The 19,055-nt window shown below is 39.0% G+C and overlaps 1 protein-coding gene across 2 annotated transcripts in view; it reads left to right on the plus strand.

Moving 5' to 3' along the window:
• Positions 1–13,369, plus strand: part of REPS2 (RALBP1 associated Eps domain containing 2) — a 226,047-nt gene extending 212,678 nt beyond the window's left edge. For both annotated transcript variants that reach the window (XM_017537476.2, XM_017537477.2), the window contains exons 19-20: positions 3,038–3,143; positions 11,462–13,369. In XM_017537476.2, the coding sequence (XP_017392965.1) occupies positions 3,038–3,143; positions 11,462–11,530 (175 nt within the window). In that variant the 3' untranslated portion in view covers positions 11,531–13,369. The remainder of the gene's footprint in view (positions 1–3,037; positions 3,144–11,461) is intronic.
• The last annotated feature ends 5,686 nt before the right edge of the window (positions 13,370–19,055 follow it).

The raw sequence follows: 19,055 nt of genomic DNA on the forward strand, positions 1-19,055 counted from the left end.
ATCCTTTCTTCTGCTTGGTTGATTCGGCTATTGAAACTTGTGTGTGCTTCACGAAGTTCTCTTGTGTTTTTCAACTCCATCAGGTCATTTATATTCTTCTCTAAGCTGTTTATTCTCATTAGCATTTTGTCTAACCTTTTTTCAAGGTTCTTAGTTTCTTTGCATTGGGTTACAACATGTTCTTTTCGCTCAGAGAAGTTTGTTATTACCCACCTTCTGAAGCCTGTTTCTGTCAGTTCATCAGACTCATTCTCCAACCAGCCTTGTTCCCTTGCTGGTGTGAAGTTGTGATCCCTTGGAGGAGGAGAGGCATTCTGGTTTTTGTTGTTTTCATCCTTTTTGCACTGGTTTCTTCCTATCTTTGTGGATTTATCTACCTGTGGTCTTTGTTGTTGGTGACTTTCAGATGGGGTCTCTGAGTGGACGTCCTTTTTGTTGATGTTGAAGTTATTTCTTTCTGTTTCTTAGTTTTCCTTCTAACTGTCAGGCCCCTCTGCTGTAGGCCTGCTGGAGGTCCACTCCAGACCCTGCTTGCCTGGGTATCACCCACGGGCGCTGAAGAACAGTAAGGGTCACTGCCAGTTTCTTCTTCTGTTATCTTCATCCCAGAAGGGTACCTGCTAGATGTCAGCCTGAGCTCTCCTTTATGAGGTGTCTCTTTGGATATACAGGGGTCAGGGAGCTGCTTGAGGAGACAGTCTGTCCCTTATAGGAGCTCAAGTGCTGAGCTGGGAGCTCTGTTGTTCTGTTCAGAGCTTCGGGGCAGGTACCTTTAAGTCTGCTGCAGCGGAACTCATAAATGCCTTTTTCCCCAGGTGCTCTGTCCTGAGAAGGTGGGGCTGTATTTATAAGTTCCTGACTTGCTGCTCCCTTTTTCCAGAGATGCCCAGCCCAGCAAGGTGGTAGTCTAGCTACAGTCTGCCAGCAGAGGCGTTACTGAGCTGCTGTGGGCTCTGCCCAGCTGCTGTGTGAACTTCCTGTTAGAACTGCCTCAGTAATGGTGGTCTGACTCAGTAATGGTGGACTGCTTCGGTAATGGCGGACTGCCTCAGTAATGGTGGACTGCCTTGGTGAAGGTGGATTGCCTTAGTAATGGTGGACTGCCTTGGTAATGGCTGACGCCCTTCTCCCCACTGAGCTGGACCATCCTGGGTCCAGCTGTGCTTGTTGTGAAACTCTCAATCCAGAGCATTTCAGATTGCTGATCTTTGTTGAGGGTGGGACCAGCTGAACCAGATCACCTGGCTCCCTGTTTCAGCCCCCTTTTTCTTCAGTTGAATGAGTGGCTCTGTATCGCAGGCATTCCAGGCGCCTGTTGAAATGGCTGCCCGGATTTGTGCGAGCTTTTGTGTGGAGACCCACAGTGTTGGCTGAAACAGCCATGCTGGAAACTTGTGGCGCTTTTCTGCCCGGGAATCTCCTGGTCTGTGGGCAGTAAAAGCTCATTTGGAAATGTGATTATGCACCCTCTGTGTTCTTCTGGCTGGGAACTGCACTCCAGAGCTCTTCCTATTTGGCCATCTTGGATCGATCCCACCCTCAATTTGCATTTCTTTCATGTTTAATGACATTGAGCATCTTTTCGTGTGCCTATTGGCCATTTGTTTATCTTCTTTGGAGAAATATCTATTCATATCTTTTGCCCACTTTTAATTGGATTATTAATCTTTCTGTTTTTGAGTTATAAGTTCTTTATTCTGAATACAACTCCCTTGTCAGATATATGATAAGATTGAGCCATCTTTGTAAATATTTTCCCACATTCTTTGGGTTGTCTTTTCACTTTCTATTTTTTTATTTTTTAGAGACAAAGTCTCACTCTGTCACCAAGGCTGAAGTGCAGTAGCACGATTATGGCTCATTGCAGCCTCGAATTCCTGGGCTCAAGTGATCCTGTCACTCTCAGCCTCCTGAGTAGCTGGAACTACAGGCATGAACCACCATGCTTAGCCAATTTCATTTTTTTTTTTTTTTTGTAATGATGGAGTCTTATTATGTTGCCCAGTCTGGTCTCAAACTCTTGGCCTCAGGTGATCATCCTGCCTTTACCTCTCAAAGTGCTGGGATTACAGGCCTGAGCCACTGCACCCAGCCAATTCTCAGCATTAATCAGATCTGTACAGTGGTCACAGTCCATCCTAGTTCAGTTGCTTTGGCCTAGAACCCATCTCCCAGTGTTGGCACATATAGTTGTTTTTCTAGGAGAATATCAATTGCTCTTTTGCTCTAAGAATTCAATGTTTCTTGCTGTGGGATCAAAGATTATACATTATCCCTGTGGCAAACCCACTGTTTTATCATCCCAACCATGGATGGTTTTGAAAGGTAAAGAGGGTGCTAATAGTACTTATGCTGGACAGATAGTTTAAATGGAGACTGTAGTGGGCACAGTAGGATGTGTGGTCACTCTGGTTATGCCTGTTCTGTGAATTTGCTGTTAATTGGGGAATACTGATATTAAAATGTTCTGTGTTTTTCCTCAAGTGCCACAGATATATGCTGGTCCGTGCACATACACACGAGTGCACATGCATGCACACACACACATATACTTAGGCATTCATGCCTAATAACAAATAAGGTAGAGGTAGGTAGTCTGGCTGAGTTAATGTAGAATTTTGCTAAAAAGAATATTCTTCTTTTCCTTCAGACTTGTTCACAGGGGGCACCTGCAGATCTTTTAAGTGCTCTTAATTCTTACACAGAAAGGGCATTCCAATTAATATGGTTTGTCAGGAAGAAATACTTATTAAAATGTCTTGGAATAATGGAACACGAACGTTTGAAAAGACCCACTTCACAGCTTTTATTCAAGTTATAAAATGGGAATTACTTCAGGTGTAAATAATTCATCCCAACAAATTTGTTTCATTTGGTGTCTATCTGCCTGGCCACCTGTGAATATGAGATTTTATTTTTGGAGCCCTGTGTTGTTAACCACTTGTTACTTTAACACCTCTCATGAATCAGAGTTCTGACCCTCAAGGGTCCAGACTTCTAAGTCCTTTTTCACTGAAGTGTTTGTGCTTTTCTATAGACAGTCTTCCAAACAGAAGAAGGCCATTCAAACTGCTATCCGCAAAAATAAAGAGGCAAATGCAGTGCTGGCTCGGCTGAACAGTGAGCTCCAGCAGCAGCTCAAGGTAAGGAATGAGTCCCAGATTTGGATGATGAGGCTTTTCTCTGGCTTTTAAAAAAGGTGATATTCAATGACAGCTCACTGCAACTTCGAACTCCTGGGCTCAAGTGCTCTTTCTGTCTCAGCCTCCCAAGTGGCTAGGATGATGGATGTACACCATCATGTCTGGCTTACTCTGATTTTTTATATTTCCTTTCTTCTACTTTAGGTTTCATTTGGCTTTCCTTTTCAAGTTTCTTCTTAAGATGAGAGCTCTCATGTCAATGATTGAAGACTTTCTTTTTTTCAAATATGAATGTTCAGTGCTATAAATTTCTTCCTAAGTTCAACTTTAGTTGCATTCTACACATTTTGAATGTTGCGTTTTTTGTGTTCATTTAGTTCTAAATACTTCCTAAGTTCCCTTTTCATTTATTCTTTGGCACATGGGGTATTTAGTAGTGTATTGCTTAGTTTTCAAAATGATTGGGGATTTTGCAGAGATCTTTCTGTTGTTGATTTCTAATTCAATTCCATTGTGATCAGAGAATATGCTTTGTATGACTTGAATTCTATTAAACATATTTGTACTTTAAAAAGGTGTTATTTAATAGACATATAATAATTGTACAGATTTGTGGGGTGGAGTATATCGTGATGTCTCCATACCTATCATGTACAGTGATCTGATGTGACCATTTGCTGACCCATTTAGTTCATCCCTGTTGACAAGACTTGCTTCTTTGTTCTCAAACCCCTTTTGGAAAGTGGAGAATTACTGTATTTAAGTTTCATGGGTTGGTTCATGCATAGTTAGAGGAAGACTAATGACTTTAATATGTAGGCTTCATATTGTATAGGAGTTAAAAGGAAAGAGAATCTATTATGAAGGCTGTTTGGAGCATTCTTTATTGTCCAGAGCTTCTGGGTAAGCCCTTAATTATTTACATCCTCGACATAAATTCTTGTTTCAGTAGAAGGAAGTGGCCCTGGTACTATCAAAGGCCAGCCTCTCCCCTGGTAACTTGCAAATGGTTCCATTTCACCTTCTCAAGGACATCACCCCTGTTTCTCTTCATCATCACTCTCCCGTGTATTTGTTTCCTAGGGCTGTTATAACAAAATACTACAAATGTGGTGGCTTAAGATAACCAAAAACTATTCTCTCACAGCTCTAGAGGCTGGAACTCTAAAATCAAGGCACTGGCAGAGCCATGATCTCTTCGAAGGCTCTAGAAGAGAGTTTTTCCTTACCTCTTCCCAGCTTCTGGTGTTGCTGGTAGTCCTGGGCGTTCCTTGGCTTACAGCTCCATTGCTCCAGTTTCTGCCTCTGTTGTCACATGGCCTTCTTCCTGTATCTCTCTGTGTCTGTGTCCAAATTTCTCTTCTTATTGTATCCTCTTATCATAAGGATACCGATCGTTGGCTTAGGACCCACCCTAATCTAGCATGACCTCATCTTAACTTGATTACATCTACAAAGAACCTATTTGCATGTAAGGTCACAAATGTGACCAGGTACTGGGGGTTAGGACTTGAATATATCTTTTGAGGGGACAGGTATCTACTCGCTATATCCCCCAGTTCTCTACCGGATCATTTGCTATCCACACGTAAATATGCTCCAGTATTGTCCATTACATTTGACAAATTACTGCCCAGTTTCTTTGGTCCCCTTCACAGCAAAGTTTCTTGGGAGTGGTTTTTATTCATTATCTTTACTTTCAAACCAGTGGTTTCTTTCTTTCACTTCAGTAAGCTTTGCTCTCCACTGACACCCATTTTATGGCCAAATCTAATGGGGCTATTTTAATACTATTAAAATTTTCAGAAGAATTCTGTACAGTTGATCATTTCCTCCTCTGAAATTGCTTCGCTAACTGGTTTTTGAGATACTGTACTCTCCTGGTTTTCCTTCTGCTTCACTGGTGCTTCCCCTTTTCATTCTCTGCTATCCCTTCCTTTCCTGACTTCACTTTTATACCCCAACCCCATTTGCCCCAATATTTTAGTGTGTACATTTTCAAACCTACAGGAAAGTTGAAAGAATAATAAGTGACTGCTTTTATAGACATCACATTGGTTCTACCAGTAACATTTTACTATACTTGTTTTTATCACATATCTACCCTTTTATCCCTGTTTCCATCAGTTCCTCTTATTTTTGAAATATTTTCAAGTAAATTACAGATATCTGTATACTTTCCCTAAATACTTTAGTGGGTGTATTATTAGCTAGGGTTCAATTTTTTTTTACAGTTTTTTCTTATGATGTAAAATGTTTATACAAAATGCATGCACAAATCTTGTGTACATTTGCTGAGTTTGTAACAAGTACATGTACTTACGGAACCCAAACCCCTATAAAGATAGAGAATATTACCATCATCCCAGGAAGCTCCCTCATGCTTTTTCCTAGTCAGTTCCTGCCCTACTCACACAGAGGCAATCACTATTCTAATTTTTATACCATAGTTTTGCCTGTTGTATAACTTTATATAAGTGGTGTCTTATAACTTATACTTGCGTGTAAAGCTTCTTTCACTTAGTATTATGTTTTTGTGATTCATTTATATTATTGTGTGTATCAGTAATTTGTTCCTTTTTATTCCTGAGTAGTATTCCATTGAGTGACTATGTCACAATTTGGTTATCAATTATATTGACAGACACCTGAGCTGTTTCCAGTTTTTGGCAATTTCAAATAAAACTGCATTTTAAATAAGTCTCTGTACGAAAGTATGTTCTCATTTCTCTTGGATAAATACCTAGGATCGGGAGTAGTAGGTAACATGGTAAGTGTATGTGGTTAGTTTCTGAGAAACTGTTAGACCATTTTTCAAGGTGGTTGTAGCAATTTGTACTCCTATCACTAATGTATGAGAGTCCCAGTTGTTCCACATCTTTGCCAACATTTGGTGTTATGATTCTTTTTAATTTTAGCCAGCCCTGTAGTTATATAGTTTTTATCATCATCTCCTTGCTAATTATGTTGACCACTTTTCTTTGTGATTATTTACCTTTCATATATCTTACTTCATGAAGTATCTTTTCAAATGTTATTTTTCTCCAAAGTAGTCTATAGATTTATTACAAAACCAATAAAAATCCCAGCAGGATTTTTTGTGAGTATAGACAAGCTAATCCCAAAACTTACATGTAAGGACCAAGGAGCTGGAGTTACTTAAACAAATTTGAAAACGACGAACAAAGTTGGAGGAATCATTTTACTCTCAAGCTCCAGCAATCAAGATGTTGATACATAGATCAATGGAATAAGATACAGAGTCCTGAAATAGACCACATGCAAACAGCCATTTGATCTTTGACAAAGGTGCAAAATCAATTCAGTGAGAATAGTTTTCAACAGATTGTTTTATAACAATTTGTCATTTGCATTTAAAAGTGAAACCTTGATCTAAACCTCACATCTATACAGAGATTAACTTGAAATGAGTCATAGATGTAAATGTAAAACATAAAGCTATAAAATTTTTTAGAAGAAAACATAGGCGAAAAATCTTCATGATCTGGGGTTAGAAGTGACATCAAAAGCACAATCCATAACAGAGAAAACTGAAAAATTGGACTTCATCCAAATTAAAACCTTTTATTCTGCCAAGGATTGTTAAGAAAACTAAGAGACAAGCTACTGACTGGGAGAAAGTGTTTGCAAACCACATATTTGATTAAAGACTTATATCTCAATTATATAAAGAACTCTTAAAACTCAATAATAAGAACTCTCAAAACCAAAACATCTCAATTTAAAAATGGGCAAAGAACTTGAACAGACACTTCACTAAAGAATATATAAGGATGGCAAATAAGTACATGAGAAGATATTCAACATCATTAGCCATTCGGGAAATGCAAATTTAAACCACAATTACATACCACTATACACATATTAGAATTGCTAAAACAAAAAATGTGACACCACCAAGTGCTGCCAGTTGGAGCTCTCATTTATTGGTGGTGGGAATGCAGAATGGTACTACTACTATGAAAAATCATTCAGCAGTTTCCTATGAAGTTATACATATACTAACTGTGTGACTCAGAAGTCTCTCTACCTTAGTGAGATGAAAATTTATGTTAATTCAAAAATCTATACATGAATGTTTTTAGCAGTTTTATTCATGATAGCCAAAACCTGAAAACAACACAAACGTCCTTCAAAAGATGAATGAATAAATTGGGGTACTTTCATACAAGGGAATAGTACTCAATGGAGGAAATAAATGATACACAACTTGGATGAAACTCAGACATTATTCAGAGTGAGACAAGCCAGTATCAAAAGGTTGTGTACTGTATGATTCCTTTTATTTGACGTTCTTGAAAAGGTAAAACTATAGTGAGGGAAAACAAATCAGTGGCTGTCAGGGGTTGTACATGAGATGAGAGTTTATATGCGTAGTCCCAGGGAACTTTTGGGTTTAATAGAACTGTAATGTATCTTATTTGTGGTGGTGGTTACACAAATCTGTACACTAAAAGAAAAAACTTGTTTTATCCTATGATAATTTAAAAAATAAGATTATTTTTTAAATGTCAGAGTTCATTCTGTTTTATGAAACTTTGTATGTGAACTTGTTTTTGTTTTATTTTGCATTTTATTTGGTTTTGGTTTTTCTCCTCTCTCTCTCTGCTTTGGGGTAGGCCAGTTTCATCCATTGTTCTCTACATTTGGTGAGTTCTTTTAACTTGGAAACCGATATTCCCGAATTCTGGAGGGTTTTTAATTTTTATTTTTCTTGTTGCTGATTATTTCCTCCCCCTTGCCGTCACCTCCAGTTTTTCTCATTCTCCCTTACTGATATTCAGACATTGGAATTCTTAGATCAGTTCTCTAATTTTCTCTTCTGTTTTCTTTCTTTTCTCTTTCTTCCTACCTTTTCTTTTTTATTTTTGTCTCTTTCTGGAAACTTAATCATATATTCTAAATCTTCTGTTGTTTAATAACCAATAATTATTTTTTTCTTCTCTGATTATTTATTTTTGATATCTTATTCGTGTTTCATTGTTGTGATCTTTTTTCATGGTCATTTTTCTTTCTTCTTCCTGAATAGTTTGTGTGTGTGTGTGTGTGTGTTGTGTTGTGTTGTATTGTATTTGCCTTATCTTAGATGCTTTTCTTCAATATCTGATGGCTCTTCTTTGCTCATGTTTAAAAGTAAGATGAAAACACTGATTGGAAGTTCATTGCACATTGTGAGGCTTGTCAACTTTTAGCTTCACTATCTGGCAATTTGGCTCGGCTGTATAGTTGTGGAATCGTCAAAGGGAATATGATTATTTCTTTACTCTTGGTCTGGTTGGAGTCTGCAGAATGGAGACTGTTTTGGTCACCTGCATAGAGGGAAAGAGCTGGTTTAGTGGAGCAAGAGGGCTGTAGGTCTCAGCATTCCAGGATATTCATTCACTCTTCCTATTTCCAGCCCAGTATCTTGCCCTCAACTGTGACTGTTTCTTGCTAATCCAGATGCTCTCTATTGTACCATTTCAAGAAATAAACCTTCAGCATTCGGCCCTGGTGGCAGGAATGATCCGAGGACCTAATTTGTTCTCAAACAGATTTTCAACCAACACTTATTTTAGCCAGCCCCAATCTCCCCTTGTGCACTCCCACTTTCATAAATGTCTGGTGTTGCCTGATATTCCTGAGTCTTTCAGGAATTCTCCTATGTAAAATTAAATTGGTTCTTAATTTTTATTCCTGTTAGCTTGGGACTCACCTTTCTTTGCTTGATCTGTATGAGTGGAAAAGTTCTAAGTCTAGTGAACAGAAGTCTGAAGAATAATTGAAACAGGACTATAGTCATAGCCCCTCAATTAATTCCTAGATTAAGCCAGTTTACAGGTCCAGAACCTCTTGGATGATGAAGGGCCATCTATGTCTCCTTAAGGAAGGGCCCCGCTGTGCAGCCAAAAATTTATATTGTAAATCTTTCTCCTAGCCTTTCCCAAGGGGACCCTGCTGCCCTTCCTGTAATGCACAGTGTGACTGTGCATTACAGGAAGGGAAATAATTAGACTTTTGGAGAATTACTAGATACTGGCTCTGCGCTGACACTAATTCCAGGAGATGCAAAGTGTCACTGTGGTCCATCGGTCAGAGTTGGGGCTTAGGAAGATCAGGTGATCGATGGAGTTTTAGCTTACGTTCCTCTCACAGTGGACCCAGTGGACTCCCAAACCCACCCTGTAGTTATTTCCCTAACTCTGGAATTCATGCTTGGAATAGACATACTCAGCAGCTGGCAGAATCCCCACATTTATTTTCCTGGATTTCCTAAGTCATTTACCATTCACCAGTTTGCCACTCAGCTTTCTGCTATCATCTTGTCCCTTTTGTTTTCCCTGCCTTGTGGGTCCGTGACTTTGAAAAATTACTGTATTGTTTTAGTGGTGCTCCAGAAGGGAGAGAGTATGGTACCTCTGGTCACTCTTCCATCTTTATCTGGTCATTCTTCCACCTTTACCTGAAACCTCTATCTATACTGTTTTGCTAGATGATGTTATATGGTCTTTTGGCTTTGAAGACTATCTGTAAACTAGTGAAACCTAATTTATGTCTTCAAGCCCTACTTCTCTTTTCCTCTGAGCTCTAGACTTGCATATATAACTTCTTAATGTTTTCTCCTTAGATATCTAATATACATCTCAGATAATTAATTCTAAACCCTCTCCTTGAAATATCAATTTCTCATCTGATCTTCTTGTTCTCAATATCACTACTAGCCAGCTACTTTCTTCATACAAAAATCCCAGGAGTCATTCCCAGATTTTCCTTCTCTTCTACATCAACTTCATCAGCGAGTCCTACTAGTTCTAGATTCAAGATTTATCTAGAATTCATCCACTTCTCTTCATCTTTATGGCTTCTATCCTGATGGAAGCCATTTTCATTTCTCACCTGGGTCCATGCAGTAACCTCTCAGTTGCTCACCTGCTTCTAGTCTCACTCTCTTATAATCTGCCTACACAGTAGCCACAGTGAAAATTTTGACTTATAAGTTGGGTCATTTTCCTTCATTGATTAGAAACTCTCAATGCCATCCCCCCCCCCACCCCCCGACTCTTCCATACTCCTTCCTCTGCCCACAAGGCCCTGTATGATCTGGTTCCTTGCCTAAATTTCTGACTTAATTTTCTGCCAATGTTTTCCTTGTTCCCTCTACTCTGGGTCACACAGGCTTCTTGTTCATCAAACTCACCAAACTCACTTGCCCCTCAGGGCCTTTGCAGTTGCCATTTTGTCTCTGTGAATATCCTTCCCCCCATATCTTCATATGGCTCACTCCTCATTTCATTCAAGTCTTTGCTCAAGTAGTGCTAACTCTGAGAAGACTTCCCAGGCCACTCTCTCTCCTTTCTCCCAGATCCCACTGTGTTACTCTCTTTGATGCCATCTTATTTATTTCCTTCTGGAAGTAACTTATTCATTAACTTTATTATCTTTCTCAAGCCATTTGAATATAAGGCCTGTTACTCTGATCTGCCATGTTCTTTGCTGATACCATCACAGCTAGAGCAGTACCTCACCTATAGGAGATAGAAACCAAAAGACTTCTGGCTGGGTGGCTAGGAGAGCATGTGAATAAATACTTGTGAAGTTGTATACTGAATATTAGCATACTGGTTCTTCTGAATCTCACAATTCAGCCTTTATATGGAATTCTTTCCCACTTTGACTGGTTCTACTTGAGTACTTTTATGTGTTCCTTCTTTTCTTGCCAAAAAATCCGTTTTAGTCCTGAAAGCTTGAATTCCCAGACAGCAGATTGCTTGGCCTCTTTTCTGCCTTTCACCCAGATGTTATACCTTATACCATGTGTTGTGCAGAAACCTGGATGAGACTTTGGTGGAGGGGCAACTAATGTACCTTTTTGGCCCTCAGACCTGACTGAGTATGGTGCTGGTTTACAAACCCGAGATTGCAACTAGAAATTTAAGTCCTATTTGCTCACCACTCATTATTGGGAGTCTGTTTTTGCTTTCCGCTCTCTCCTAGTCTTTTAATTTTTAATGACACTCTCCACCAGCTACTGATCCTGTTAAAACAGGCTAAAACTAAGGCGGGGTGGTAGAGGGGAGTAGGTCAGTTTCATTTCATTGTCTTCAGAAAGGAGTTGAGAAATTACAAATTGTGAAGCCCCTTTTGTCTGGTCACCAGCATTAAATCTGGTACCTCCCAGTCCTCCTGTTCTTGAGTTATACAGCACTTGTGTTTGTGGGTCCAGCCATAAGTTTCCTTTTAATATCTGATGAAGTAGGGATGAATTCAAGAAATGACTCCTTTGCTTTTTTGTTTTTCTTCTGTTTTGTACAACTCAGGAGGTTCATCAAGAACGAATTGCATTGGAAAACCAATTGGAACAACTTCGTCCAGTCACTGTGTTGTGACCCCCCCCCATGGTTCAAGTGACAGTGGGTGACCTTGTCTGCCAAGATCTTTCTTTCAAATGTTTTGAATCCAACTACTTGTCATAGATGTTTGACTGTGTCAAAAGCTGTGAGCAGCAAAATATAATCCATATGACCTTTTCTCTTGCACTTCACTTGTATGTTTTACTGTGGTGGAAAAAATACTTCAACTGATTATCACACTTGAAATGGTAATTATCAGTGGAATTTGTCTCCTATTCTTAAGTACTTCTTCAAGGTGTTAGATGCTGCTCCTTACCAAAAATCAGTTTTCTAGCAAATAAAAATAACAGAGCATTATTTATTTAAAGAATTTATGATTTGCATAAAACCTTGTAACCAAGTATCTTCAGGATACTTGTAACCAAGTACTTTCAGGATGCTTTTTGTATGTATATCACATATAGTAGGTTGGTTTCCTGAATAATTGGGATTCCAACTAGATAGTCGTTGGTGCAACGATAACAAAAACAAAAGCTAAAATAAAATAAGAGCATCAGATTTTGACTGGCGCTGTGCCCTCCACCACTATATGCCAAAAATTGCTTCTCTATTGCCATTTTGATATTATATCTAGCTATAAATAATAGATGACTATTGTTTCCTCTTGAATGTCAAAGACTTATTGGGTCTTTACACCTCTGTAAAGTGGAACTTTTGGCAATGAGCTATTTAACTTGGCCAAGCTAGGCCGTCAAGCCAGACAACTCATTCCTTTTATGTAAATTTTTGGGCAAGAGAAGTTCACTTTGACTGCTTCGCCTGATCAAATTAAATAAATAGTTGCCAGATCTCTACTTTTATCCTGCATGGGGTAATATATCTGTAAGTGCATGAGCTTGGAAACCACCCATCAAATATGAAAGGCTGATGAGACTGTTAGGATTGATAAACATTTGTTGTTTGAACCCAGGTATCCAAACTGGGGAAGAGGGGGAAATGGTTGTTACCAACAATCTCTAGTAGTTATTTTTAACCTGGATTGCAAATGTATTGGGTATGAAGAGATAATGAAAGAAAGTGGTCCTGATGGTGGATATATGACTGTTTTGTTCTCCGTAAAGTGTACTCGTGGGAAGTGATTGGTTTATATCAGATTCAGAGGAGTCCAATTAGCTTCAGTGCAGGTGATGTAAAACAGTAAGCTCAAATTGCAGAAGCCAGTATCCTACAGAAATTTTAAGTAGCTACCGCTTCTCCTAAAAGCCCAAATTGAAAATGGGACCACAGGGTCACAGGGCCACTGGCCCTCACAGGGCATGTCAGCTTTAACACCAGAGAGACTAATGGCAAGAAATGCTGTCTCTTGTGCATTTTACTAATTTCCCCATTCTTAGGGTATCAGGGTGGGGGTGTGTGTACAGGGTCTTTTGAAGCAGTTTTGGATAGGTTTACAATATGTAGGATTCAGCCTTTGATTTCAATAGAGCTGAGAGTTTTTAGAACAAGTTTAGAACAAGTAGGCATTTATTGTTTCCTTAGTCCATTGGCAAGCTTAATGGCAGAGGAGAAAGGCTCAAACAGATGATGTTTTTCCACAGAAAAACAAATTGTTGAATCTATTCCATGCATATTTAAGGATTTTGAATTGATTTGATTTTGAAAATCATGAATATTGGACTATTTCTCTATTCCCTTTTTTCTTCCCCGTTTGCTGCCTATTTCATTTTTTTAGGGGGGAAGGGTTGGGAATAAGTTTAAACTTTTTCTAAGATTATGAATGGGTCAGTACAATTTTTAGGCAACTGCTTTTTCCATGTTCTGAGATCTAGGGGCTACAACAAATTTTATCAGTAGTGTTTTTTTTTTTGTTTTGTTTTGTTTTTTTTTTGTTTTGTTTTGTTTTTTTTTTGTTTTGTTTTGTTTTGTTTTTAAGATGGAGACTTGCTTTGTTGCCCAGGCAGGAGTCTAGTGGCACAATCTCAGCTCACCACAACCTCTCCCTTCTGGGTTCAAGCAATTCTCATGCCTCAGCCTCCCAAGTAGCTGGGATTACAAGGCACCCACCACCATGCCCAGCTAATTTTTGTAATTTTAGTAGAGATGGGGTTTCACCAGGTTGGCCAGGCTAGTCTCAAACTCTTGACCTCAAGTAATCTGCCTGTCTCAGCCTCCCAAAGTGCTGGGATTATAGGCATGAGCCATCCTGCCCAGCTATCAGCAGTGTTCTTACTGCAGACATTTCACAGCATGTTTGGCTTTTGGTAAATTCAATCTGGGAAAGACTAGCATGTGCACTTTATCTCATAATCTTCCAGTACATGTGCTCTCAGTTGGGATAGCACTTCATTTCCATTAGGTAGACGTATAAACTAAGGAATGTTAATCAGCACTATTCATTTAAAAAATATTGACATGCTTTTCCCCTCCCCTCCATGAAATCAGTGCCAGAGTGAGCCAAATTAGGAGATTGGGGTTTTGTTTGCTTGGTTTGGTTTCCATTAAGGGAAAAAACTTGCATTAGACAATTAGATTCCCCCCAGTTTCATAATCTCATCAATATTTTAAGATAGGCAAGCACACATTAATAATATTTATAACAACCTTCTTGGGTAGACTTAATTGTAACCACAGTTTGTTAGTTACTTAGAAGTGGAGTTTAAAAAAACAGTTAAGTGTGTGTGTGTAAGACACAAGTAATGACACACTGCTGTTATTACCTAAGTAGTGCTTATCCTCTCTTCCTGTGTTTTCTTAGCATGCGTACTTTAAATTTAGGATTATAATGCCTGTTAATATTTCTGCGAGCCTTTAATGTGATTTATAGGATGGCTGAGTTACTGAAATCACCATTATACCTCTTCTATAAAATGACTCCAAAATTAGACCTGCCTGTTGGGGAGAATTCTATAGACAGAAGGTCAGTGTTGTCCCCATCTATAGGGGCTGAATTACCTTGCTTTTAAGTGGTCTTCCCCCATTGGGATCCTATAGTCCCACAGGTGAAGGCACAGTAGTAGCTGACAGCCAGCTTATTGGGCCCCTCGGCATCTTGTATGTCGCATAATGCTTTTGCCACTTTCCTATCCAGCAGACATCAAAGCAAGCCCAAAAAGTAGATATCTGGAATGAATGTGTATATTGTAATTGAGGCAGATATTTACCTTAATTGGAAGGATGTAACTGTTTTACGAATATTAAGCAAGTGCTTGGGCATGATTGAGAGAGGAGGCAGCTTAGCTGGAAGCTGTGCCCATCTTACTGTCACTGGAGAATAGCATGTCAGAGCTGGGCAGGCAGTACTGGTACCCATCACTTGCAGTTTGCATGTGGGGAAACCAAAGCCCTAAGAAACAACAGTTCCTGGCCCAAAAAATCCATAGAAAGGGGTAACTAGTGGCAGATTTGGGATGCCAGTCTGCATTTATGTTTTTGAGTTAGATTCTCTAAGCTCGATCAATACTAAAAATAGATTAAAAGGTTGTTTTTTTTTTTTTTTTTTTTACCATGTTGAATTTCCTTGACTTAGTCTTTAAATTTGAAAACATCTTTTAGGGAGTTTAGTTCTAGAAATTTCTCTTGGATTGAAGTGACAAAGTCTGAAAGAAAAGAATATGATTGAACTATTTGTTTTTCTGAACACCTCACCTTTTATGATGCAATAAGTTACTCTGAGTTTCTTGGCAGAGGTTTTTGACAGCTGTTGCTTTCAATGGATTCCATTCCTATATTCCTTATGGGAGTTTGTTTTTAAAATAGACTACTGTGATTGAAATGAACTCAATATGTAGTTAAGTTATAGTTTTCTTCAATATATTCTTAGCTACTTGGGTCACAAATGTTCAATTTCAGCATATTTTAGGGTGAGTAATAACAAATGTGAATTTGCCTTTGATTTCCTACCACCGTCTGAACTATCATAAAGCATTCTTCTCTTTAGCTGTGATTTGATTCTATAGTCTGTTTCTAAATGACATTTGTCTGTTTCTGAAATGATTTCACAGCCGTGGTAATAATAGATGTGTACTCAGAAGATCAATAAGGTAATACTGGAATTCATGTGTTTTTTGCAATTAAGGCAGGCATTTGCTAATGTTTTCTCTTAAGCAGTAGTCGAAAAGATCTCAATTACAGTATAACACCTTAGAGCTAAAAACATTTGTTCAACACAAACTAGAATCACACCTTCTCACTAGATATCATCAAGGGAATGTGGTTTTAAAAATAAAAAGAAAAGAATATAATATATAATAGCAACCAGATCTTCCCATATTATTGACAAGCAGGGCCATTTAGGTTGTGGTTTGAACATTCTGAATGTGAATAAAATGAAATAATAGTTAAGAGGTCTTTTCCCCCTCTGTTTAAAGAGAACATTAGTAACTTTGGTTTTTCTTTCTGTTTTATTGTTTCAAGTGTATTCTTTTAAAACTCTGATTTCAAAGGATCAGTTGAATTTATACTTTAGTTATGGGTGTTTTGTTATGTTTTGTTTTGCGTCATGACTCAGTATCATTCAACTTCCTAGTAAGAAGTGGGAATTTGTGGTTTTGGAGTCCTCAGCTCACATATCTTGCTCCTCCTTCAGCATAAGCTAAGGGAGATACCACCAACACTGATAGATTAGTCATTGATGGCAATTTGAAGGTGGGTATTACTCTGTGAGCCACCCTGCTTCACTTGTTTGTAAGGAGAAATGGATCCAATTATGTTAATTTCCTTAGAGCAGCAGACATGGAGGGCCAGACTTTAAAAGCAGTGCAAGCAGATTCAAAGAGCTGCTGCCCTCACCTAAAAAAGGCTTTTGGAGGCTGCCTTACATGCATGCCCTAAAGCAGCCAGTCTGTTGGTATGAGTAAGACATCCGAAGTACATAGTTGCTTTTAGGCTTGTATAGTTATTTTCTACATGTGCTAATACATATGATAAAGGAACCTTTTCTAGGAGGCATTGCATGGTTTCAATACACAGGACATGTTCTAGTTAAAGCCTTGCTCTGCTGTCAACAACTGGAGAATGCTCATTTTTTCATGTTTTGTGAATACTCTGGTCTTGCTGTAAGCTAATGTCATGACTGTCGGAGATTAGAGAGAGTGGGTTTATGACTCTGAAGACCAGAAGGCATAAGACTTTAAAAGGGCTTAAATTGGAATTTGGGAACTACAGTAAAGAAACCTTCAGCTACCAGTTACATCCTGAAGCACTCTGTTGAAAAACAGGGCTAGATCCTAAAGCTCTTTCAGGGAGCTCTGCCCTGGGGCTGGAACAGTTGATGCAGCAACCCCATTGTGTGGAGACTGGATCAACTGAGTTGTGTTATTTTTGTTTTAAGTCACCTTGTGTGAGAGCCTCACTGCATCTGTCTTGGGAACTGGGTATACCCTTTTCTTTAGCACTGCCATCCTTTTTGTCTTCAGCACAAATAAGATGTTCAAGTGAGCCAGAGGCAAGAAGGGCCATTTTAGTCTTCATAGCTATTGGCCAAGAGAGATAATGAGCTGATGGTCTATTTTAACCTTGAAAGTAAAAATGTATATTTTTTCAGTACAAGTACATTGAACAGTATAACAGCAAAGTATATATTTGATGCCTTCTGTCTTTTCATGATATGTGCTAACAAGTTGTGTTAATATTTTACTCAGCCAGAGTCTCATTCATTTGCTAAGCATTGGGAACATTATGTATATTGACCATAAACATAGGTATCCTATATTTGGATTGTGACTTGTAGACTCAAGCTAACCTTACTGCCTCTTTTTCACGCTTGTTGAAAAGTCTATGAAGAACATAGTAAGTTAAAGATCTCCAACTTTGGAAAATATACATGATGTGAAACTGGGGTGCTATGTTAAAAATAAATGTATGATAACTAAGTGTGGCTTTTATCGAGTCTTCGTGTCAATATATTGTGGTTTGCATTTGGCTCATGCATTTAATGAAAGTGATGGGAAAAGGAGTTGGAAGTTTTTTCAATTAAATCAAAGTCTGAGATTTGGTTATTTTTACCTCCTGGTGATCTGAGACAGGTTCTTAAAATACCTGCGCACAGTAATCACTTGGCAGTCATGGGATATCATGGCTGATTCACAGTGCATTTTAAAGATCCACTTAATTGAAAACTTGGCCTAATGTGGGCCCAGGTTATTTGCTTTATCTTGTTAGTGTTCTTTTTGTTGAAAAATATTCCCATCATGATGTCCTTAACTGGAGTTGAGGTGATCGAGAAGGATCAGAAAGTTCACTTGAGATCTCAACCAAGTAATCTGGCACCCTTGTTACAGTTTCTTACCTTTAAAGTTTGAATAATTTGGGAAGGCACCTCTCCTATTGGGTGAGGGGTTTTATTCCATATATTCCATATTGTGAATGCAAATGGTGGGCCACACATAGGATATTTCCAATCTAGTAGTCCCAAAGGCCAAACTAACTCTGGAAGAGTCATCTATCATTTGGTCCATAAGCTTGGATGCTGGGGATCACCAGACCCTGACCATTCCTAAGCATTGATGTGGATCACTGGGTCATTTGCTTTGAGATAAAAGGGATCTGAGATAATCTATGCAAGCGGTTCTCAAAGTGTGGTCCCCAGACCAGCAATATCAGCATCATCAGGGACTTATTAGAAATGCAAATTCTTGCCACCCCTCCCTTGCACCAACTGAATCAAGAACTCTGGTAGTGGGACCCAGCAATCCATGTGTTAATAAGCCCTCTGGGTGATGCTGATGTACGCCGAAGTTGGAACTACAGACTTGCCAATCTCATTTTATAGTCAAAGAAACTGTGGTGCAGAAAGGCAAAACTGACTCATCCAGTCTCAGCTGATTCAGAGCAAAGGCTAATTGTGTTTCCAGGGCATAGTTTTTGCTGTGCTACATTTCCTATCCATGAGTTTGTTCCCTTCCATGACCCTCTTTCCATCGATATTTATTTAATGTGTTCCTCCTGTTTAACTGAGCACTATGTTAGGAGCTGGAAATGAGACTAACAAGACACAACTCCTTCCCCCAGCCCACAGTCCAGTGGGACAGAGACCTACAAATGAATTGCAGTGCAGAGTGGGATAGGTGCTATGCTGTGTAAGGGTAGGACAACTGCCATAACAAAGAACCATGGAAGTTCAATGAATCTTACTCACCTCACCATCCAGGATGGATGTTTACAGTTGGCCTGTTTTCCTTGTGGTTGCTCAGGGCCCCAGACGCCTTACATGTGTGGGCCCATTGTCCTCTAGGGCTGGGGAGTTTCCTCCCTTTAGTTTCCTCTCACTTTAGGTTTGAGAAAAGCAAGACGGTGGAGAAGATACAATTACCTTTCACAGAAGTAAAACACATCACTTTTCTTCATTTCCTGGAATTCAGTCATCTGACAAAAGTTAACCACAAGGGAGATTGGGAAATTTAGTCTACCTGTGAGCTCAGGAGGAAGAAGTTTTGGTGAACACCATTTGTACCAGAAGACACAAGGCCAGGTTGCTCTGAGAACACACACGAGTGGTATTTAACCCAGATGATGAGGATTTAGGAAGGTTTCATGGAACAGTTTTAAAAGAGGGATAGGCATT

Source organism: Cebus imitator, unplaced genomic scaffold, assembly GCF_001604975.1.
Source record: "Cebus imitator isolate Cc_AM_T3 unplaced genomic scaffold, Cebus_imitator-1.0 Scaffold103, whole genome shotgun sequence".
NCBI lineage: Eukaryota > Metazoa > Chordata > Mammalia > Primates > Cebidae > Cebus > Cebus imitator.